Raw genomic sequence first — 24,540 nt, 5'->3', positions numbered from 1 at the left:
GGTCAAAGGGCTTGATAAGATTGCAATATCCAATGACATGAGCATATCCAATGTATTGCTAGTAGAGAGCTTGAACTTCAATTTGCTATCCGTAGCTCAATTGTGTGATCTTGGATTCAAATGCATATTTGGGGTAGATGATGTAGAGATCATAAGTGCAGATGGCTCTAACTTGATCTTCAAAGGCTTTAGATATGAGAATCTATACTTGGTTGATTTCAATGCTAGTGAAGCTAGATTATCCACATGCTTGTTCACTAAGTCAGCATGGGTTGGTTATGGCATAGAAGGCTTGGTCATGTTACAATGAAACAATTGAATAGATTGGTTAAGCATGACTTAGTTAAAGGCTTGAAAGATGTTGTGTTTGAAAAGGATAAGCTTTGTAGCTCTTGTCAAGCCGGCAAACAAGTTGGAAACACCCATCCTAAGAAAAGCATGATGAGCACTAGTAAAACATTTGAGTTATTGCACATGGATTTGTTTGGGCCAACACAATACACTAGTATCGGTGGTAACAAATATGGATTTGTGATAGTGGATGACTATACTAGATACACATGGGTATTCTTTCTAGTGGACAAAAGTGATGTATTTGCAATATTCAAATCATTTGTCAAAGGCATTCACAATGTTTGAAACAACCATCAAGAGAGTTAGAAGTGATAATGGTAGTGAGTTCAAGAACACTAGAATTGATGAGTTATGTGATGAATTTGGAATTAGACATCAATTCTCGGCCAAGTACACTCCACAATCAAATGGCCTTGTTGAGAGGAATAATAGAACACTCATTGATATGGCAAGGTCTATGCTTAGTGAGTACAATGTGAGTCAATCCTTTCGGATCGAAGCTATCAACACGGCTTGCTATTGTAGCAACCGCCTCTATTGTCATCCATTGAAAGACAAGACACCATATGAGCTCTTGAATGGTAGAAAGCCTAACATTGCATATTTTCGGGTCTTTGGTTGCAAATACTATATCTTGAAGAAAAGCGCTAGATTGGGCAAGTTTGACAAGAAATGTGATGAAGGATTCCTACTTGGTTATTCCACTACAAGCAAAGCATATAGAGTTTGGAATTTGGATAGTGGTACTCTTGAGGAAGTTCATGATGTTGAATTTGATGAAACCAAGGGTTCATAAGTAGAGAATGAGAACTTGGAAGATGTTAGAGGCATTTAACTTTCAAATGCTATGAAGAACATGGATGTTGGTGAATTGAGGCCTAGGCAAGTGAATGATGATGAAGATGATCAAGTGCAAGTACTTTCCAACTCAAATGTGCAAGATGATATAAATCAAGCTAGCACAAGTGGCTCTCATGACAATGAACAAGATCAAGTGGCTAGTACATCATCTCAACCCAATGATCAAGCAAGTGCAAGCAATCAAGTTCCAATCCTCCAACCAACCAATATTGCAAGGGATCATCCATTGGACACTATCATTGGTGATATTTCTAGAGGTATACAAACAAGATCAAGATTGGCATCATTTTATGAGCATTTCTCATTTGTGTCATCCATTGAACCAAAGAAGATAGATGAAGCATTGAAGGATGTTGATTGGGTGAATGCTATGCATGAAGAATTAAATAACTTCACAAGAAATCAAGTATATAAATTAATAGAGAGACCAAAGGAACACAATATGATTGGAACCAAATGGGTCTTTAGAAACAAGCAAGATCAAGATGGGATAGTAGTGAGGAACAAAGCAAGATTGGTAGCACAAGGCTATACACAAGTTGAAGGTCTTGACTTTGGAGAAACATATGCCCCGGCTGCTAGATTGGAAGCAATTAGAATCTTGCTAGCCTATGCTTGTGCCCACAACATCAAGCTCTATCAAATGGATGTTAAGAGTGCATTTCTAAATGGCTACATCAATGAAGAAGTATATGTTGAGCAACCTCCCGGTTTTGAAGATGATAAGAAGCCCAACCATGTATACAAGTTAAAGAAGGCATTGTATGGATTGAAGCAAGCACCTAGAGCATGGTATGAGAGATTGAGGGACTTCCTACTCTCTAAAGGGTTCACAATGAGCAAGGTTGACATCACTCTCTTCATCAAGAAGATTGGAAAAGATCTATTTGTCTTGCAAATCTATGTTGATGATATCATATTTGGATCAACCAATCAAAATTTTTGTGATGAGTTTGGAAAAATGATGGCTAATGAGTTTGAGATGTCCATGATTAGAGAATTGAGTTACTTCCTTGGTCTTCAAATCAAGCAATTGAAGAATGGTACTTTTTTGAGTCAAGGCAAGTATATCAAGGACATGATCAAGAAGTTTGGCATGAGTGATAGCAAAGTCATTAGCACACCAACGGGAACCAATGGCAACTTGGATAGTGATGTAAGTGGAAATATGGTGGATCAAAAATTGTATCGATCTATGATTGGAAGCCTACTCTATGTGACCACATCAAGGCCGAATGTTATGTTTAATGTATGCATGTGTGCAAGATTTCAAGCCTCACCAAGAGAAAGTCATTTGAAGGCTACAAAGAGGATATTGAGGTACTTGAAGCATACACCAAATGTTGGTTTATGATATCCCAAAGGAGCAAAGTTTGAGCTAGTTGGTTACTCCGACTCGGATTATGCGGGATGCAAGGTTAAAAGGAAAAGCACCTCGGGCACATATCAATTGTTGGGAAGATCACCTGTTTCATGGTCATCAAAGAAGCAAAATAGTATTGTATTATCAACCGCCGAAGCCAAATATATATCCGTCAGTAGTTGTTGTGCACAAATACTTTGGATGAAGGCCACTTTGAATGACTTTGGAATCAAGTTCAAGAAAGTGCCATTGCTATGTGACAATGAGAGTGCAATCAAGCTAACCAACAATCCGATTCAACATGCAAGAACAAAGCATATTGATGTCCGCCACCATTATTATAAGAGATCACCAACAAAAAGGGGACATTTGCATTGAGAGTGTAGACACCAAAGATCAACTTGCCAATATATTTATCAAGCCATTGGATGAGAAAAGGTTTTGCAAGCTAAGGAATGAGTTGAACATATTGGATTTCTCAAATATGTGTTGATGCACCCCCCCCTCACTTGTATGACATGCCTCTCCTTCGAGCTATTCAAGGTAAAAGTTGATTGGCATGACATACATCCTTGCTAAGGAAATGTTTAGTGCATCTAGTCACATTTTTAATTTTATTAGGACTTTTAAGTGGTTCAATTTTATTAGGCTCATTCATGAAAATCAAATGAATTTGATGTTTATATGGTATCACTATTGCTTCTATGCTTGACTTGATCTAGTGGTAGCATATGACATGTTTGTGGGCTTGCAAACCGAGTGTTTAATCTAGAAAATGAACTCTATGTGTTTAACTCAACATGGTACAAGATAACCCTTATTTGAAGGTGTGAAGAAGCTTGTCCTTGGATCAAACCGAGTTAAATATCTTTGGTAAATGATCTAGATTAGACCAAATTTAGGAAAATGATCCTCACCCCATTGATTGACATTGATAATCTCGACCCTACAAGTGGTACTATCTATATTTTAAGTCTTTATGGTCATTGATGACAAAGGGGGAGAGAAACAAAGATATAAGTGATAGGGGGAGAAATATCAAATATATTAGTACATGGGGAGAAAGAAGTGTACTAAGATGATGAAAAGACAACAAAGGGGGAGAATTTGACATAAGGGGAGAGATATGATAAAAGGAAAGGGATCAATTGAAAATAATGAAATGAAATCACTAGATAACTTTCATTTCCATGTAAGTTTTTTTTAAGTGGTATCTTTTCAAAGTGCATTTCCAAGTGGTATAAAGCTAACCATGGTGCTAAGGATGATATAATGGTGCACTCCGATTGGTATCACGCTTCAAAAGTCCATCTTTTATACCTTAGCATCATTTGGTAGATATTGTCTCCTATATCTCCTATCTAAGCATATGTGCAAGCTACAATCTAAACTCTTAGCACATATGTAGGGGGAGCAATTGCTATCATTTGGGGTTCATAAAACTTGTCCATATTCTTTTACACATGGTAAATATGCTTGGGCAAGCAACATGGACTCAATTGAATTTCAATTCATATCTTTGTGAAAGGGTTGTCATCAATTACCAAAAAGGGGGGATTGAAAGCTCTAGTTTGGTTTTGGTGAATTGATGAAACCCTAAGTGCTAACCTAGTTTATCAAGTGATCATGAGATAGGTAGCACATTCCAAATGGTGAAGCAAATGAAGATCATAGCATGATAATGATGAAGCCATGATGATGATCAAGTGCTTGGACTTAGAAAGAAGAAAGAGAAAAACAAAAAGCTCAAGGCAAAGGTATAAACCATAGGAGCTATTTTGTTTTGGTGATCAAGACACTTAGAGAGTGTGATCATATTTAGGTTTGATAGCCGTACTATTAAGAGGAGTAAAACTCGTATCGGAATGCGGTTATCAAAGTGCCACTAGATGCTCTAACTCGTTGCATATGCATTTAGGATCTAGTGGAATGCTAACACCCTTGAAAATGTTTGTGAAAATATGCTAACACATGTGCATAAGGTGATACACTTGGTGGTTGGCACATTTGAGTAAGGGTGAAGAAGTTAGAGGTGAAAAGGAGTTAGTCTTGCTGGTCACTGAGTGACCGGACGCTGTTCTCAGAGGGACCGGTGCGTCCGGTCAAGTGTGGCAGCAAAGACGTTGGCGTCGGTCAAACGACCGAACGCTGGGTCTTGGACTGATCGGACGTTGAGGTCCAGGGTCCGGTCCTATTGTCAGGCAGCGCTGAGAAAAGTCACTGTGTGACCGGATGCTGGATGTGTCCGGTCAAGCTTGACCGGACACGTCCGGTCGAAGAAAATCATTTCTAGAACCTTACTGGAAACGACCGGACGCCGGAGGCTGAGCGGTTAGTCACTTTGTGCGCTGCGTCCGGTCAACTGATGACGTTGAAATCTGACGAACGGTATTTGAAGCAGGGGACACGTGGCGTGAATCACGTGACCGGACGCTAAGGGCCAGCGTTCGGTCACCCCGCGTTGTGCCCAGTGAAATGGTACAACGGCTCTATTTCGTGGGGGCTTCTATTTAAGCCCTATGGCCGGTTGAAGCTCATACTCTTGGCCATTTACATTGACATAGCAACCTTGTGAACTTAGCCAAAGTCCTCCCACTCATCTCCATCATTGATTCATCATCTTTGTGAGATTGGGAGAGAATCCAAGTGCATTGCTTGAGTGTTTGCATCTAGAGGCACTTGGTGTTCGTGTTTCGCTGTGGGATTCGCTTATTAGTCTTGGTGGTTGCCGCCACCTAGACGGCTTAGAGCAGTAAGGATCGTTGAGCGGAGGGTGGTGATTGTCTCCGACTCCGATCGTGGTGATTATGAGGGGTTCTTGACCTTTCCCCGGCGGAGAGCCAAAAGGTACTCTAGTGGATTGCTCGTGGCTTGTGTGATTCTCATCTTGTGTTGGTTGTGCGGCACCCTATTGAGGGTTTGGCATGCGAAGCTAATTAGCGCATGAACCTCCAAGTGAGTGAATCACCACAACGAGGACTAGCTTGCCGGCAAGCAAGTGAACCTCGGTAAAAAATCATTGTGTTCATCATTGATTCTGAGGTGATTGATCTTCATTGTTATTCATCTTTGTGATTGATTAGTTCCTTCATCTACACGACGGTATAACCTTCTTGATCACTCTCTTTATATTACCGCAAATTAGTTGTCAATCTCTTTAGTGTAGCTAGTTGTGAGAGCTTGCTTGGTTGGTTGGTGTGGCTCTTTAGTTAGCCTTTGAGAGTACACTAACATAGAGTAGTGTCATATATATTGAGTGAATAGATACTATCTAAACTAGAATTGTGGTAGGTGGCTTGCATTTTGAGTAGGCTAGCGCAACACTTGTTTTGCCTCATAATTGTCTAACCATTTTGTTAAGTGTTGTTGTAGTAAATTTTATTAGGCTATTCACCCCCCTCTAGCCATTAAGACCTTTCACCAACGACATCGTGCTGCGGGAGTCCGGGACAGTGACGGTGGTGGCGAATCTGGCGGCAGCTGCTCGTCGAGCGGTGGCGGCTACGTCGGCACCCATCACGGCTGCTCACTGGCACGGGCGTGGCCAGCTCTCTGGTGCGGGATACGGCCGACGACGATGTGCACGTAGGCAGGGGCGAGCGAACGCGTAGAGAAACTGCGGCCCGTGAAGCTTCGCGATGGATCGGTCCCGTTTAATCGGGACTGACTCGTATCGGACAGACCAGATCGCATGAGCGCTCGATCCAACGGCTAGCGGCTTAGCGGGCAACGTGGCCCTATCCGTTAGCCCTCTTTTGGTGCAGGATTCGTTTATAGAGATTGTTGCTAAGCAGCTGAGGTGACAGTTAACGGTTGGATGATGTTTCGAACGGCTGTGCAGATGTAACCCACTGCTGAACAACCCCAATCCTAGGCAAACTACGGCTGCCATTGAAAATTTAGCGAAGTAAAAAATCGAAACTGCACTTGTGGCGAAATTAACCTCCTTTTGCGGCTCATCATGTCAACAAAAAAAAAGAATCACCAATTGATGGTCGGTAGATAGATTAACTACCAATATATATACTAATCGCAGTTTGTCAACACCTGGGCGGCTGCTGTAGTGACCATTGTTGCACTTTAACTGCCACCAAACAAGACGGCGCGAAAAAACCTGGCGGTAGTAAGAGTAAGACACCGCGTGGATTTTACGATGCTCGATTTGGAAAATACATCATCTGTAGATTGTGTATCCGGGATGTGCTGTCAAAATTCTTGTAGCAGACTGCAGTACTATGGACACCCGTTGTCTGTCTCTCGTTTCAAAACGAGAAGAGGGGAAGTGCACCTGCATCTATACGGCCTTGATCACTGTGCCCTGTCCTCTTGGGTCAGCAGCCGACCGTTGCCTCCTCCTGCGGAAGCCAATCCCATTCCCATTCATCAAGGACCAGCACCATGCTGGGCTTTTCTGCACAAGAGCCAAAAGGCTAGAGCAGTAGAACCCCAGAGCCAGAGCAAGCATGCGTGCTCCAAAACGTTTTGCAGCTCATCGTCTTTTCGTTCACTCATCAGTCCTGCTCTAGTCAAGGCCACACAAAGTAGCCAGTTTCTAGCAACGGCGGACCTAAGATTTTACCAAAGGATATGCCACAAAAAAATGTTGTTATGCAATTCGGTAAAACCATTTCCCTCTCGGTAAGACCATATTTTGATTCGGTAAAGCCACATGCATTAAGCGACATGATAAGCCTTAAATTCAAATATTAAGCTACAAACAGCAGCAAATAGTTTAGATGAAATACAAATAGCTCGAAATATAGCTATAAAAGAGACTTACAATACTACTTGTCTGACATGTTTACCTATAATGATATGAATGTCTCGGTTATTCAAGCCGACCATGATTGTACATCCATACGGCCATACATAATTGAATTGACCATCTCTGTCTTGAATCTTTCTTTTTGGAAAACTATGTACATAAGATTTGAAAGGACCTTTAATTATATAAGCTCTCTGAATTGCATCTTGATCATTCAAAGAATAACTTTGAATGGGTTTTCTTTCACCAGAATGTGACTACATATATTAACAACGCATTGGATTTTTTTATGATTAGTATGGCAAGATAATAGAACAATTCATTACTAAATGTTTCTGTTTATAACGTTACTAGAGCTAAAATAAAAAAGTGCCACAAGCACCCTCTTCTTTAGCAAGCACTACTAAGAAACTATCGTAGTTAAGGGGATAAAAGATACTAGTCGAAAATAAAAGGTAACGAAACAGAGTCTTGAAGTTATTCTTAATAAATAGAAATCAATGCCGGGAAATAGAGAAAATAAAAGGTTAAAATGCAGCACTGTAGTTAATGCATAAAGGCATCGCTCCGCAGTGTATAAAATTGAAAAATAGAGCACTATATAGAGAATAAGAAAACAAAGAAAAATAATATAATAAAATTAAAATTATGAACACGGGGCTCGAATCAACAACCTCCTAGAAGTAGCCCCAAAGCTGCAAACCACCAAGCCATGCACAGTACTCAGTAGTAAAATAAGTTATAAAGTTTTGTTATATATATAAGAGTTTAAAATTTATGCAATGGGCGGGAGCTGCCCGCTTGAACTACTTCAGCAGTATTTTTCAGCGAACGAACAATATTTTTCTCTCACAACAAATCAGCATAAGTAGCCCGTTACTACGTACTCCCTCCATCCAGAAAAGAATGCAATTATAGGATCCGTGCCAGTCAAAATAACTCAAGTTTAACTAAGTTTATAATTAATAATATTAGCATTTGTCTCCAAACAAAATTTATTATGAAATATATATTCTATAACTAATCTAACGGTAATTATTTTATATCATGAATGATAGTAGTTTTTTTTATATAAATTTAGTCAAACTTCAAACTGTTTGATTTCTCGAAAAGCGAGAATTGCATTATTTCCTGAATGAAGGGAGTACAGTAGGTACTACCTCCGAGATGATGTAATTCCAGGTGCTTTCTCCTGTCAAACTGTCTAAAAATTTAACCAAATTTATAAAATAAAGTATTAAAGTTTTATAAAACAAAATACTGGTATCTTTTCGCACAAGTTACATCAGCTAGATTCTGTGGAAAGCTTCTTCCATAATGCCTTGGAGATGAATCGCCACCAGCTTCTCTGTGCTTGCGTCCATGTGAAATGAGACTAGCGTGTGTGAAAAGACAAGAGACTAGCGTGGAGTCAAAGAGAGAGTCTTGCACATTTCGTAATATTCTCTCTCATAGCATGATATAATTGCTATTGTCTCACTTTCTATATTTGCTAGGTTAGAAATAGTATTAGCATATATAGTTGGAGACACACTAAAGATCAACAACGGCTCACAGAAGAAAAAAAAAGAGCATAAAGGCTGTCCTGATCGCTTCGCTGAAAAGCCAGGCTGAAAAATATCGTTCAGTGATTTGTTGTGAGAGAAAAACACTGTATCATGACTGATAAGCTAAGTTGATAAGTTCAAGCGAACTTCATTGAATACATGTTATTCCATATATAGTAGGAATGTAGGATAGACTCCGAGGCAATTCCGTGTTTTTTTCTTTTGCCTTTACTAAACGCACGCAAAATTTGTTTTCGCGGCATCAATGATCCCAGTGAGGAGAAACCAAAATTCATCAGGGATTTCATCACTTGTTCATGTCAAAAGCAGAACTTGCCCTATCTTGACGTTACAGCTACTCGGACAAGCAGCCGTAAGCAAAAGAAGACAACTTTCAGCAGTTTCGGATACTAGTAAGCCGAGTAGTTTATTCGCTTCGATCTCCTTGCTCCTGATATAATTAACTTAGATGTACTAAACAATATGAACAGAACAGCATGTTGTGTTCAACCGCCCTTTCTTCCAGCCAAACCATCCAGAAAATACATCTGCAAGGAGATGCATGTTGCTCAGGAGATAATGTCGGTTCACAGCAAAGGCCAACATAGATGCACACTCAATCCATCTTACCTGTTTCATGGCCAGCTTCTGAAGAAACTTCTGCCAGATTGCCAGTTGCCTAGAACTATTTATTAGTTTAGTGAAGCAAAACTTATTAAGTCCTCAGTTCAAGTAAACTCAAGCTGATGAGCTGGTTGCCTCCAATATAGCACAGCATAACCTAACAATGCTGCGCATGGCTTGAGTTCTGAGGCAGAACCACACTCAACTTCTTTGACCAGATCTTCAACGTCTTTCTCATCGATGCACACCTGAGAAAATTCGCTTCCTGTATCTGCAATTCACTCCCTGCAGTTGCAATTATGCATACATCATACATGTCAACCTGACAAGCTTCATCTAAAATATCCAACAACCAAACCTACACACACTTCAACAAATTACATAACTTCACGCAGCAAAAACTTGAAAAAGAGAAGGGATTCCATAATATAAAGATCCATTCGATACATATAGCACGGCAGCCTTAATATATAAAGATCCATTCGATATACAAATAGTAAACTAGGTTCTTCGACCAGTAAATTCTGCTTTTGCAATTAAGGAGTGAAACCTTCCGTTTAGCTACTGGGCACCACAAAATGTTTTTGCCATGCACACCGAGGCAGGCCTTTCCCAGACAGAAGCCAACGGAATTTCATCACTCTTTGATGGCAAAAGCAAAATTTAGACCTTTTTTTATGTTACAGCCACAAGGACAAGCAAGCAGCCGCATGATGAAGCAAAAGGAGGACCACTTTAAACGGTTCAGATCCTAGTGCTAGACCTAATAACCTATAATCTAATTTGCTTGCAACTTCACGGTTCTAAATTCAGTGTTGCATCTGCATTTGCCTCGATTTCCTTCTTGCTCCTGACCTTGCATCTCTTCTTTGTTCCCTCATCAAGAAGTCCCAGGTCTTCCACGACCCCAATATGGGCATACAGCACCTTCTCCAGGCTCTCAGTAGAGGCAGCCTTCTAACCTTTGCTGCCTCTCATCAGCTGGAACTCTTCCTTGCCATGGTTTCTGCTTGAGAAATGGGTATGCACTCTCATGGCTTCCTGAAACCCGGATATCGTCGGCTGGAACTTCACCAGGAACACACTCTGATTGGCTGGTATTCCATGGCTAACCCTCGCCATCTCAGGCGGTACCCCAATGTCTGGATGAGTATGACAACGTAAACAAATTTTATACTAGTAATAACAAAATATAGCATGAGGATACTTCTAAGAATTATTCTGCACCACAAAATTGTAACAATAATAGACAAAAACATTCATTTTGCTCTGCAAAAATACTACCAGAATTGCAAAGGAACAAACTGAGTATGCCTACATTAGGCAGCTGAATAAGTTGATCTCATTATAACATATCTTAAGGAAATATAACAGAAGACAACATGAGCACATATTTATCCACTATCCTAAGTTAACTAGGTGCTGCACAGATAGGTTCTTTTTAGTCTCAGTGAAAACTAACCTGCCAATACACCTTCAATTTCTTCTATGGAGACAATCTTTGCACCAGTATCCTTTGCCTCATTACCAGTCGAGCTGTTATGTATCACGACAACTGAAGGCCACAGCATGAGGTCTCCCCTCATGGCATTTACTTCCACAAATGGAATGGAGTGATGGGCTTTAGATGTGTCTGGAGCAACATGCCAATTCCACCCCATCAGAACACAGAGTGCTTTGTGAAACCCCAAGTGTTTTGTCTTCAAACCGGCCTTGCATGTATCATAAGCATGTGATAGCAGTGCATCAAGGTCTGGAAACTTCCTCGCAACACTGTTGTAGGAAGTAAACAAAGAAGCAAAATAAACAGAGTGCATGTATCAAAAGAAATGTTATGTGGTGGTCTTTGGACAAACATAAAGTCCCATCAAAGTACATGATCCTCATCAAGGACATGTACAACAATGTTGTGACTAGTGTTCGAACAAACGATGGTAACACAGATTACTTCCCGATTAAAATTGGACTTCATCAAGGGTCAGCCTTAAGCCCGTATCTCTTTGCCTTGGTAATGGATGAGGTTACCAGGAACATACAAGGGGATATCTCTTGGTGTATGTTGTTCGCTGATGATGTAGTGTTAGTGGACGAAAGCCAGGGGGGAGTAAATAGGAAACTAGAGTTATGGCGGCAGACCCTTGAGGGGCAGAATGGGCACTAAAGCTACATAACATTCTGCCAATTTCCTAGAGAGAAATATCCATTATAACTCGGTATGTTAACCTAAACTATAGGGTTAAATTATAAAGCTTATCTACTGTATGAGGTGCATTTTAATGTTACTACAGAAGACATCACTTTTCCTTGGATTTCTCCATTCCAGTCACCATACCCAGCAAGTAGGCAACTGCTAACGAAGTTATAGGAGGAACTGTTTAGTTCGCAGGCAAAGAAAGACAAACCTGCGACAGACACAGCAAGACAAAGATCCTTTTGATGCTTCACGGTATTTCTTCTGCGTAGCTGGACTCTCATTTAATATCTTTGCGTACTTAAGAAATGCTTCCTCAACCTGTTTACTGAACTCCTCTGAACCTTCTGGTGGATCTTTCTGCAGAGGAGGATCCTCGTACTCTGGAGCATCTTCATGCTTTACTTCAGAACCATTAGGTTCATCTTTTGCTGACTTTGAAAATTTATTTGGCCTAACAAATTCATTCTATCTGATGGGTACCCACCATTGAACTGATGAGGAGCAGTTCTCAGTCTCTTTTTTGCACTCTTAGTCAATCCTCCTCTTCCTAATCCTCTTCCTCTTCCTCTTCCATGCATGGGAGCTTCCCCAAATTGTGAGTGAGAATTGGGTCTAGACAGCCTCTGATACATAGGTACGTGTTTTGAATACCCATAACCCAAGATGTCAGAGTGAGGATGGTTCCCCCGATCCATATCAGTCCATTCCCCATTGGTTTCATGTGGCAAAGCAAGCCTTGAGAAAACATCACCATTAGTTGGCACATCATGTCTTGCATCATATTCATCATCAACAAACTCAAACATGTCATATCGTGACATTCTTGGTGGGGGTAGATCATATTCATCAATATCATCATCATAGTGCTCATGTCCTGCAAACCCATGATCAGCTTGATACACATCTATCTCATGATCATGATATTCAGGACTTCTGCATCTTTTCCTAGAAACCATAAGGGAAGCTTCTTGGTCACTTGAGTAACCAAAGGAATCAAACTCATGCTGACGGGCTGCCCGCCTCACAATTCCAATAGGTTCAGTTCCAGGGGAGTGGGAGTAGCGATCATCACCACCCCTTGCTGTTGGGTACTGTACAGAAGCACCGCCGTCATAAGGATGTTGAATTAAGTGATCTGTGTCCTGATGCATGGCTTCAAAGCTACCCTTGTCTTCTTTAGTCCTATGGGATAACCTCAGATTGTCGTTAATCCTTTCATCCCTGAGACCTCTCAAAGATGTTGAGCCCGATATGTGCCTTGAATTCAGTGGGACATTCCCACGTATATTCTCTGATGCAGTATATGTATCATGTCCATCATACTCCAAGGATGCAGCTCTTGGTCTATGCCTAGAGTGTGCCTGCCTTGCAATATCCAGTAATGTTTCATCACCATGACCACTGCCATGCTCTAATGGACTTCCTGATAACCTATGAGGATGACCACTCCCATACCCCAGTGAGTCATGAGACGACCTGCCAAGGCCATCCATGTTGTATCCGTTGCTTGTCTCGTAGCCAGGTTCAGTGCACATCCTGTATGGATGGTGGTCCTTGGCAGGCAAGGATGAGGAAGGATCACCAAGAACCAGGTCAGACTCCAGCATACCCCTACTAGAGTAAAGCCTCTCCATTTCTCTAATCCTCCCAGCAGGCACATCATCAGCAGAATAAAACCTTTCTGCACCTCCACCTTTCTCAACAACTAAGTCCCTACTGCCAGAATAATGCCTCTCAGTATCTCTACTCCTCTCAATGTATGGGACATTCTTGTGGTACTTAAAATTGCCATCATCATGCAGCCGCTGGGTGCTTCCCGCACCATAAATATCACTGGCCTTCATGGCAGATCCTCCTGTCAAGAATCCAGTCTCGTGCGGCACAGAGGGATACAGAGGTGGTGGAGGCGACAACCTGCGGTCCTGGGAGTACATGGCGCTTGTCCTTCCCATTTCAGTTGCACTTATTCTGAGAGTCACACCACCGTTGCCAAGGAACTCGTTCTCCTTTCCGATGTTCCGTGTACCAGGGCTGCCCCCAAGGTAGTCGTCCTTGAGAAGGCTACGGTCGCCAGAGCGGCCAAAATAGTCGCTTTCCTTCCTCCCGGCGCGCAAGGATGCCGGACGTCCGAGGTCGGAAGGGTGGTCAGGGAGCATGTAGGCCGGCGGGGAGTCGTGGCCGAGATCGGCAACGCGGCCAGGGCGGTCGTGCCTGTCGCGCTCCTCGCGGTAGGGCGCCCTTTCGTAGTCCCTGGCCCCGCGGGGCGAGACGCGGCTATCGCCGTATTCCCTGCGCCCGCGGGGAGAGGCGTGGCGGTCGCCGCCCGGCGGGCCGAAGGCATCCTTGTGCGGCGCATGCCCACGGCGGGGCGACGCGTCGCGGTCGCCGTAGCCCGCGCGCTCGCGCCGGGGAGGGCTACGGCCGCCGCGGGGAGGGCTGCGGTCGCCGTAGCCGATGCGGCCGCCGCGGGGCGGGCTACGGTCGCCGTAGCCGGTGCGGCCGCCGCGGGGCGGGCTACGGTCGCGGTCGTTGTCCTCGCCCCTGGGGCGGCGCGGGCGGCGGTCCGGGGACTGGGTGCGGCGGGAGCGGTAGTTGGAGCGCCTACCACGGTCGTCGCGGTAGGAGGCGCCGCCGTGGCGCGCGTCCCTGCGGCCGGAGCCCGCTCCAGCTCCTCGCCCTCCTTTACCTCCACTTCCCCTGCCTCCGCCTCCGCGTCGCATGGCGCCGGCGAGGTCGCAGCTACGGCCTGAGAGTGGGGGTCGCTACCGTGACGGTGGAACGGCGGTGGGTGACTAGCTGTGGGATCGAGGCGGGCTTCAGATCCAAGCCTCAGATCAGAATCTCATATGCGTCAAGGTGGCGGCGGTTGTGGCAATAGTCGTCGCCGTAGTGATGGGCGATGGGGTTCGGAGGCGGCGGGCGGCGGGGGAATGGAATGGGGATCGCGGTGGGTTCAGGTGCGGCGGTTAGGGGTTGCAGTTTTATGCTGCTGATGTGGTGGTGGGCCTTCATTACTTGGTTGGGCCTGTGGAGCCCATGTCCGAAAGCAAAAGAAAGTTAATCAAAGGCCTCTAAAAAAAGTTAATCAGTTGCTCAAAAAAAAGTTCATCAATGGCAATCCACAAAAAAAAATTTAATCGATTTTCAAAAAAAAAAGTTAATCAAAGGAAAGGGAAAGGCCAAAGAAGAAAAAAAAATGAAAAAAGATATGAAGTTTTGGATATGCTTTGCCTTTTGCCTGTAGTTATTGGATATACTTTACCTTGCATACAATGGTAGTGAAAGGAATATACACTATGCAAGGTGCACTCTTTTCTTACACCCTCGATGCTTAGTTGATTTTGAGCCTTTCTATATTAAATTGTAGAAAATATCACGAAGTTAACGCGTGACTTTGTGAAAAATTTCAGAAATTCAATAAGGAATCTTACTTGTAACAAAAAATTCAGAGGAAATACATATTGGATCTAGTTTACCGTATCTTTTACCGATTATACAACGTAGGATATACTTTGGTTTGTCATTATGGTACACTTTTCATTCATATTTTTTATTATACCAACAAATGTGCCTGTGCGTTGCAACATGATATAACTATTATTACACGGTCATTTGGGCGACTTAGGTTTATTAATAATCGCATCATGGGTTAGGATTCATCTTGAAACTGGATTTCATATTGCCTCCTCGACGTACATTAGCTACTCTAATTTACATGAGCACGAGAGATTTAAAGATTTATTATCTAATTATTGTTCATATTCATTATAGGATTGTATACTTCGCACTGCATCATGGCTAGTTAGACATGCTGCTCTAACTTATATAGACATGTGAGAGAGTGACGTACCAATATAAAATGATCTATGCTTTTTAAATAATATAAGCATATATAAATATAGATTTATTTATTTTTGGATAGATTGAAACATGGTCAATTGATTTAAATGGATTGTAGTCGGATGGACATGCCATAAATCTAATTTAACCCATATATAACTTTGACTGTTTTTTTTTCGAATAACTTTGATGTTGAGTTTGTTTGGATGAAGGTGCATGCAGATGTACACAAGTCGACTTGTACCTGTTGTCTAGGACGACCATACAAACTCGCGTCGATTGTAGATTAGAGTGAAACCGAATAGTTTTCATGTGCACGTTTTTTCAAAAGCAAATAAAGTGGTCGAAACGGACGTGAAAACGGCTCGCTAATTAATAGAACTGAGAAGAGAAACGCGGGATGGACAGACTATGACCAAGATCACTCATGGTGGAGATATAATAAAATTAAAAAATTTGGTTTTGTTCAATTTATAATTGCCCAATTTCTGTTTTTATCCTTTCTATTTAAATTTGGATTCCTATTCAAACTACTCATGACTATTTGCCCAATTTCTATTTTTATCCTTTTCTATTTAGATTTGGATTCCTATTCAAGCTACTCATGACAAAAAGCCTCGCATGTTTGGTAATATCAAACAAAAATCTATTTAGATTAGAATTCCTATTCAAATTATCTCAAGAAGTCTCGCTAGACAAGATAGTTTCCACATTCGGAATTAGTTAGGGGAGAGCCAGACAAAAAAATGGGTGGAGAGAAATTTTGCCTCTTTAATATTAGGTATAGATATAGATATATATGATAGTTAGATTATCAAAATATGCCAAAGGAATGAATCCATTTTGAATTATTTTTCTTTGTAACCGTCTTGGTTCATTCGTCTCCCCGTGCTTCGGTGCTCGTGCTTTGGTTTTTCCTCTTTCCATGGACAACGCCTCATGGGTAGGATTATCATTATCATTAGACTATCATTTCTCATGGGTAGGATTATCGTTATCCCCCCCTACCCATCAAGGCATCAAGTTGATTGTCCTCGTACGAACCAATTCGTAACGAATTTGCGTATGAAAGACATGATGCGAATAAATTTTAGATTTCCCATATAAATGCTACTATTTTTTAGAATAAGAGAGGTCAAGCCAGACCTTTTATATTCAAAATCACTAAATAGTGTTAGGACTTATGGTTGTGAATTGTTGTTTACATTAAGTTTAGCATGCATTAGATCGACCTTGTGCAGTTGTGCAACACAATCTAAGTCAATGTCTTGGTGCAATATTTGGTGTTTGCAAAGAGCTCTAGAGACAGTTGCATTTGGTAAAATTATGTTTGATTACTTATATTGTGTGACATGTAGTCACATCCATATGGTAGAGAGAGAGGTGAGAATATTTCATTTTATGTGCTCTATTAAGGGTGTGTTTGGATGACTAGAGCTAGCTACTAGTTAGGGCCAAAAATTAGCTCAACTTAACTAAAGTTTTTTTTATAAAAGCTTCATTAAAACTTAGGAGCATCTTACATTCAGGAGCTCAATAGGGCTCCAAAAAACAAGAGGAAAGCCATGTCTAACAGGACATTGGAGAACACTAGGTTCGTGTCCGTGCTTTGCCATAAGAACCAAAAAGAAGATCATAGTAATTAAATGTTCCATATGTACTTAACTTGACAAAAATATGATGTATTGCACGCACCATGTAGCTCTCTTCGTTGGGTTCTCGTGACCAGGATGATGGTGTGGTAGTTGAGCTAATATTGCACCATTAGCGAATATGTCGCTATCTATTGAGAAATATTAGTTTTAGCATATCCTAGCCAACGATGGTGTTGAAAAGTACGCTGGAAAAACACAAAAATCGGAGCGAGGTTAGCGCATCATCGCCGCATCGGAGAGGCAGGCGACTGTCAATAGATGGGAGAGGAAGCCAACTGGGCCCTACCTGTCGGTGTGGCTGTTTGGTCGTAGGATGGGAGCAGGCTCCACTCAAAAAAAAAAAAAAACACAGCGTGGAGGCAGACCCACACGGGTGTTGACGTCGCCCGTTGGGGCGTTTTGGCAGTAGAGATGAGAGGAGTGGGTACAAAAGAAGCTTGTTGGGATGCTAAGACGTGCGTTGTAGAATTTAGACTCCTATGGATCTTCCTGACTTGGTAAGCATTGTTGTAATTGAGATTTATGAATCCTTCTGTAGCTGGCTTAATAATCCACAGAGGTTCAGATATCACTCCATGAGAGTTGAGGTAGGAGACCATGCTCTGGTTGTCAGAGAGATAGGTAACCTTGTGGCAATTAAGTTTGGCAATGATGCTTGCTGCTAGAAGAAGAGCCATAGCCTCAACTTCAATTACACAGTGAGCTTCACACCATCTGGCTTTCACAAATACAGAGTTCATAGTTTGCCCCAAAGGGATCACAATGAACACTCCAATGCCTTGGCTAGCTAGTTGGCTAATAGGGTTTGACTAAAAAATTAGTCCACCTATTAGACCATGTTCGCTTGTCTTATAATCCGTACTTTTTAGCTTGTTTTTTTTTCCAGCCAGAATAGTATTTTTCTTTCCCAACAAATCAGTCAGAACAGTGTTTCGACTGTTTTTTTCATCTAAGCGAACGGGGCCTAATATTTGGATGTGTTTAATTTTGGCTAGTTCTCTTGTATCCAAACAGGTCCTACCTCATGCAAATTCACACTATCTAATACGATAAATCCTGGTGTACTAACTAATGTGCTAAACTTTTCAAAATATGTTCTGGTTCTGGTCATATGGTTTCACTTGTCAGTATACTTCATCCAACCCCACACCTCTTTCTGATGAAAGAGGAGAGGAGAGAATATCGAAACTCTTGAGAACACCTGCTCCGACTACTTAATTAAGGGTTCGCTTCAACTTTTTTGCAGCCAAAAGCAGCCATTCTACAGTGCTAGCAGAAAGACATTACAGCTGCTCCGGCTGCAAATAAGCTGCAATACTGGCAGCCAAACAGTATTTCCGGTTCCTCTGCGCACTGTAGCAAAGAGCCAAGACCATTCTAAACGGGGCCTAAGCATCACAAATCAATCACACGTCAACGTCAAATAAAAACATTATACAAGTATGGTGATGGTTTTCCACTATAATAATTGACAAAATGCAGAAAGAATTTAACACAACTTACAGGTAAGACTGAAGCATTCCTCAGATATTACGATTCATAATTACAAGCCTCCTAGAAGTAACAAAGCCTAAGGATACCATATCCACCAGCTTAAGTGGATACATGGTCGTCCAATCATCTTTTGGTGGGTATTGAATACTATGGAACGGACACAGTGAATTTATACAATTTTATGTGTCTGTACAAGAGCATATCCCATTATTCTTTCGTGCCATAAAACCGGCAACGGCAACACTGGCCCTGCTTCCTGGGAACATCTACAAAAAAAAATGCTCACCCTCAATACTTGCAGCCTCCACTTGAAGTTTCACGCCCATCAATCATGGAATAAGTAAGATCCATGTCCACTGATGCCACGTTATGCAGAAATACCCGCAAGAATCATCCCATTGATTCGTCATGCAACAAGAACAGACGACGGCTTCTTGAAGCTGGAGCTACTTGCTTTATTCGAAGATGTGATCACCCTATCCTTTGAAACAGGGCCTAAAACAAATTCTGAAGAATTTGATTGTTGATTGTTTTCGCTCTGGTCTGGTAGAACCCAGATTTTGATGAGGCCCTCACGGCAGATGGTGAGGATTGATTCATTGGTGAACACCAGACCAGATAGGGGATCCGCATGTACTCGGTGGGCAACAAGGGGCGAGAGTTTGGGGACATCTCGCATTCTAGGAGAAGGTTGAAGAACACCTGTTGGAGGACATGCATTGTCCCAGTGCGCGGAAGGGCTCCCGCTGCTAAATGTCGGTGAGGCACTTGAAGGATGCCGTAGCGGGACAACAATCTCATCCAGTGCCAGGTCCCATAGAAGTAGTTGGGTGTCCTACAATCATGTAACAACGAAAATTTACGCCGGCAATAAATCATGTTGCAAGCAAAATGCCAACTTGCAATTTAAAGCTTGTCATGTGGTTATATTTAAGCATATATTAGTATGCTCAAGAAGTTCTAGGCAAATAACTCCATGCCAAACAGGAATACAAGGAAAATGGCCGTCCAATACTTATGTTTACTTACATAAACATAAATTATTTTCAAAAAAAATCATGAGAAAATAACCTCATCAGTACTGAAAAAAAGTAGTAACTCTCTTATCCCTGGTCTCGAAAAAATAAAGCAAATTGATCAGTTCCATCCATTTCAACAGTGGACTGAGAAATCTGCCCACAGCTCCATTAATATTAGGTCTCAAAATAAACCAGCAAGACAAGAAAATGGAAAGGCCGGTCTTCCAATTTCAGGTGTCATTATTATTTTTATTAACAAAGTATCTTCACCTTCTATAATATAGTTAGGATTAGAGCTTGCAACAATTCCCATATGTTTTGAACATACATAGGCTGTGCTGTAATATTTCAAAATTCAAACTACAGTTCTAGCTATATAAACTAGGCATACCTGACCAACAGAACCAAAGCGATAGACATTTTCTCCATTTCCATCAGAACTTGGTGGGGACCAATATGAATCAAAAGCAACTCCACTAACCTGCCACCAGAAGAAAAATAGCCTCATTCTCAATCAACAAGATTTGACAAAAGACACTAAGAAAATTTAAGGAAGGCGAAACTATTACCCATGAATTATGTCCTTCACCCCAAGCAACTATCTTTCTATCATCCATGCCCCATACCTGAACAAGATCATCTTCACCACCTGTTAATAGATATTTTCCATCTGAGCTGTAGACAAAACAATAAATAGGTTAGAGGCTGAAATGTTATTTTGTGTGACAAACCCATATGACAGTGATAAAACATTTGCAGATACAAAGATCAGCGACATATTGATGTAGAGATCAAATGAATGGGGCAATGCAACATTACTGAAACACTGAAACTGGGATATTAAACCATGGTGCTGAGCCAAAAAAAAAAGAATTGCATGAACAAACCATGCTACAAAGTGTTGTGAATCACATGACTAAAAAAGACACCTGTTAAGCATGAACAACCAAGGGCAGATGGAAGCCAACCAGTGATCAATAGAAGTTTAGTAGAATAGTAGCAACATATTTTAAGCTTTGAGAATTGAGGCTGATCAGGCAGCCAGCAAACTTAGTTGCCAAGCAGCACAAGCATGAGTCATGACTAGCAAGTACCACAAAACATAAAATACGTGGATAGGAGATAGAGAGCATAACAAGGGAAACACATAGGTGGGTATATTTCCCAAACAAATCAAACTACACAAGCCATTCACATTTACCTCCAAGTGCAACACAACAGTGCACCATAATAACTTCTTCCACCAAATATTAGTTGTTCCTTTGAAAAATCGAAAACTCTCAAATAACCTGCATATTGTTTATCAATGTTAGATGTTAGTTTAAGAAGAAAGAAAATCAGTGGACCCTATAATGAAGTAAAAAAGCATGAGATGCCTAGGGCAAAGCAAGTACCATCTCTCCCAACAGTCGCCAAGTATGCGCCATCAGGTGAAAAGGAAATTGCATTGATCGAACCTTGACATATATGCCATCTAGCGACTGGGTTGCTCTGCAATGTTATTCATGACATAAATCCCAGTTAATTATGTTGCCACATTTTCAAGGACAATCATGTTCTATACCTTGATCAAAACTCTTCTAGTCAAATGTCAAGCAGGAATATTTACAAGATACATAACAAGTAAACTCACAGAACCATAAAGTTCTTGTAGCACAATAGATTCTACATCTAGTTGTCAAAACCAATAACACTGCCCAGGTGGAGGTAGTACAAAAGTATAGTGTTCAAGACAGACAGCATGCTACCAGAAATGTTGCTGAATGCTAGGAGCAAAGACTGAAATGCAAGCATAAATCAATTAAGTAAACAATTAACGGTTCTGAAGGATAACTTTTATATTTTAGTTCAGTCACTTAAGCATAGGTACTCTGCACCTGGAATCAATTTAATGGAGTGCTCTCTTAAATACTTGAGATTTGTGTCATTATGTGCAACTTTGACAGGAAAAGTAATACAGTAGTTATCACTGTTTAGTATCTAACATAATGCTGCGTAGAGCTGAAGGGTTGAGCCATTCTCTAATACCAATACCAACAACCAAAAAGAGCACATGTTATAATGTTAACTAATGCTAATGGCTAAAGCATCTTGCTTCACCAAAGTAATGCACTTTAGGAAAGCAGTCACGGAAGAACCTAGAATACCTTCCTCGACTTTGCATGTGCAACCATAAACTGGGATTGATCCTTCACAGCTGGAAACATACAGTCTGTGTTCCCATCCTTGTTCTGAAAACAACAAAAGATAGAACATCAATTCAAAATCAACCAAAGGTCGAGTAAGGTATTTTTGGTAGCATGCTGTCTGTCTTCCCATCCTTGTTTAAAAAAAAAATCAACCAAAAGACCAAAATAAAGTCTACCAAATTATTATCAAACTCTATAACTAGCAGCTGCTCACTTTATCATACACGTACAAATTTCCATCAGAATGGCTAACAACGAAAATGCTTTCACGCTCTGGTACCCATGCGACAGAAGTGCACCGACTGCAAAACATTAATATCCAAATCTTGATTAGAGAACTAAGTTAAATAAATGGAATAAGATAGACATCCACATGGACTATAACAAAACAACATTATGCTTATATTGCACCGATATCAAGCTTTAGATAGCTTGGGTGCCACTGAAAGAAGTTCCAGAGAAGCCAGTTAAGAAAACTATCCCTTTAATTTCACTAGCAAACAAGTTTAAGGATTCAAAGGCATGCAAGCAGCTGCTTTTTGTCACAAGATGATGAGCGTGCAAAGAATTAAATTATCCAAACTTCAAAATAAGATTGCTTCAGGCAACAAAAGCAAGTTTGGGCTTCGAAAGTGCTCCTTGAAAGCACAGTCGAGGAATACATATATAGACATAGAACCCATAGCTTTACCACAATGCTGTGAAGGACAAGAAGAACTGGCTCCACTAAGATTAGATTCATAGCATTGCTTTAGTACACATTTATGTTAGAACTCTAGAGTAGAAAGCTAAAAAAGACTGAGAATCATGGTGGATGCAGGTAACTTTGCTAGCTACTAAACTTAGCCTCATATCTGAATTCTGAATTTCTGAACTTAAAACCAAATAAGAATAATGGGTTCATGTATCCATATTAACAGACATTCACCTATGCTAACCTTGATCATGCCTGAATCTGATATGTTAAATCACAGAACAGTAATATAAAAAACATGTAATCTAAAATATTTATGAACAATGTCGATAAATTCAAAAGATCATATGTATCAGGTATTTCATTCAAATTAATAATGAAAAATTCAATCATACCTTCCATTGGGTGAGACATCTTTATCACCCTTATTGTAATGTAGAGCTGCCACGGGTTTTCTTCCAGGATCTTGTAACTGTTGCCTCAGCAACATTGAATAGACTGCACAACAGCCCATAAAAGAAACGAAAATGAATGTCTCAGACTTATGCACAGTCCAGTTTGAAGCATAATGGGGCTCAACTAATCATCTCCACTAACCATCCCCTGATCCCATCCCAATGATCAGGTCATGCCCCTCTTTGGCCTCTGGGTCGAATGCATGGCACAGTGGGTTTGAGTTGCTGAAATGGATGGACTTTAGTGGATCCTAGTGCAAGTAAACAGATGATCAGAAAAGAGCAAGACACCAAAAACTGTGTGTAGCTTGCATCCAGTAAAACGACTGAATACCTTCTCCTGAGAATTGAGATCACTGATGAATAGTGTATCAGCAGCATTGAATACAATATATATACCCTTTCCATCATAATTTGTGGCCCCTTGTGATCCACCAAGGCCTGTAGATGTACCAAGGCCGCCTCCTCCTATACGGCTGCTTCCAGCAACAGCCCGGTTCGCGCCATTGCCGCCGCCAAAGCTAAGTGCCTTGCTTCCGTTCCCAGTGCCCAGCAGCCTTGCTGCCGCAGACCGCATCCCACTGCTGGAGCTTGGTGTCGATGGCTGGGAGCCCTGGCTAGCAGGCTTCTCCTTGAGGTATGCCACTGTCAACTGTGATAAAAAAAAATGCAAAGCAATGGCCATGGTAAATCATTTCCCAATCAGAACATAAACTTATTATCAAACTGTAGAAGTCCAAAACGTATGGCAGAATAGAGAAATAAACCAACAAAGGTCTTCACTAACATAAAGCTTCCGTTTATTTACACTGAAACCAAACAGAACCACAACTTCACTGATGAAGCGTCCAACGAACCAACAGCTGAACTAAACCGTCCAAAATGCCTATGATAACTCTATTCTGTAGTACCGAGTACATAATTCTACAATCACTGCCGTAAATTTGCCTCAAACGGATGCTGCATCCCAATTAAAATCCTATTAGCAGTGATGAAAAGACTACCAAAAGCATCCATCCTCCGCAGCAGCCCGCGTAGATCCCCTAGCAGAAGCACACTTCCCACCCGTACCTGCGAGACGGTCTTGCCGCCGTGGCTGTAGTGCAGCACCGCGGAGTGCGTCTTCTCGTACTGCAGCCTGTACCTCCCCTCGGGCGTCTTGAAGTAGGTCTTGAGCCCCGCCGCGGCGCCGCCGCCCCCAGCCCCCGCCCCCCCCCCCCCCCCCCCCCCCCCCCCCCCCCCCCCCCCCGCGCCCGGCCCGACCCCGGGCGCCACCGCTGCCCGCCCTCTCTCTCTCCCCGCAATCAATTCCCAGCCGCAACCCTACCGCCGCTAACTCCGCCGGCTCGGCCCTGGTCCACGGGGACTAGGTGAGCGCGGGTAAGGCTTCCTGATGGCGGAGACGGATCTAGGCGGCAGCGGCGGTGAAGTGGAGGGGGCGAAGAGCGGTGGCTGCTGGCTGGCCCGATTTGGGAGAAGACAACTG

The 24,540-nt window shown here is 41.9% G+C and overlaps 1 protein-coding gene and 1 pseudogene across 1 annotated transcript; both read right to left on the bottom strand.

The window, feature by feature from the left end:
• Window positions 1-9,922: 9,922 nt before the first annotated feature.
• Window positions 9,923-14,654, bottom strand: LOC136502665 (uncharacterized; annotated as a pseudogene).
• Window positions 14,655-18,597: 3,943 nt separating this feature from the next.
• Window positions 18,598-24,253, bottom strand: LOC136502666 (probable catabolite repression protein creC). Its single transcript, XM_066497911.1, has 11 exons — window positions 24,126-24,253; window positions 23,389-23,706; window positions 23,197-23,305; window positions 22,995-23,097; window positions 22,120-22,207; window positions 21,864-21,947; window positions 21,111-21,207; window positions 20,918-21,005; window positions 20,286-20,391; window positions 20,108-20,197; window positions 18,598-19,532 (listed from the first exon to the last, which is right to left on the bottom strand). The coding sequence occupies exons 2-11, from the start codon at window positions 23,629-23,631 to the stop codon at window positions 19,104-19,106; spliced, it is 1,437 nt and encodes a 478-aa protein (XP_066354008.1). The 5' UTR covers window positions 23,632-23,706; window positions 24,126-24,253; the 3' UTR covers window positions 18,598-19,103.
• Between the last annotated feature and the right edge of the window lie 287 nt (window positions 24,254-24,540).

This window comes from Miscanthus floridulus, chromosome 14 (assembly GCF_019320115.1).
Source record: "Miscanthus floridulus cultivar M001 chromosome 14, ASM1932011v1, whole genome shotgun sequence".
Lineage (NCBI taxonomy): Eukaryota > Viridiplantae > Streptophyta > Magnoliopsida > Poales > Poaceae > Miscanthus > Miscanthus floridulus.
The sequence above is the reverse complement of the archived record's forward strand: the minus strand, read 5'-3'. Positions and strand labels throughout refer to the sequence as shown.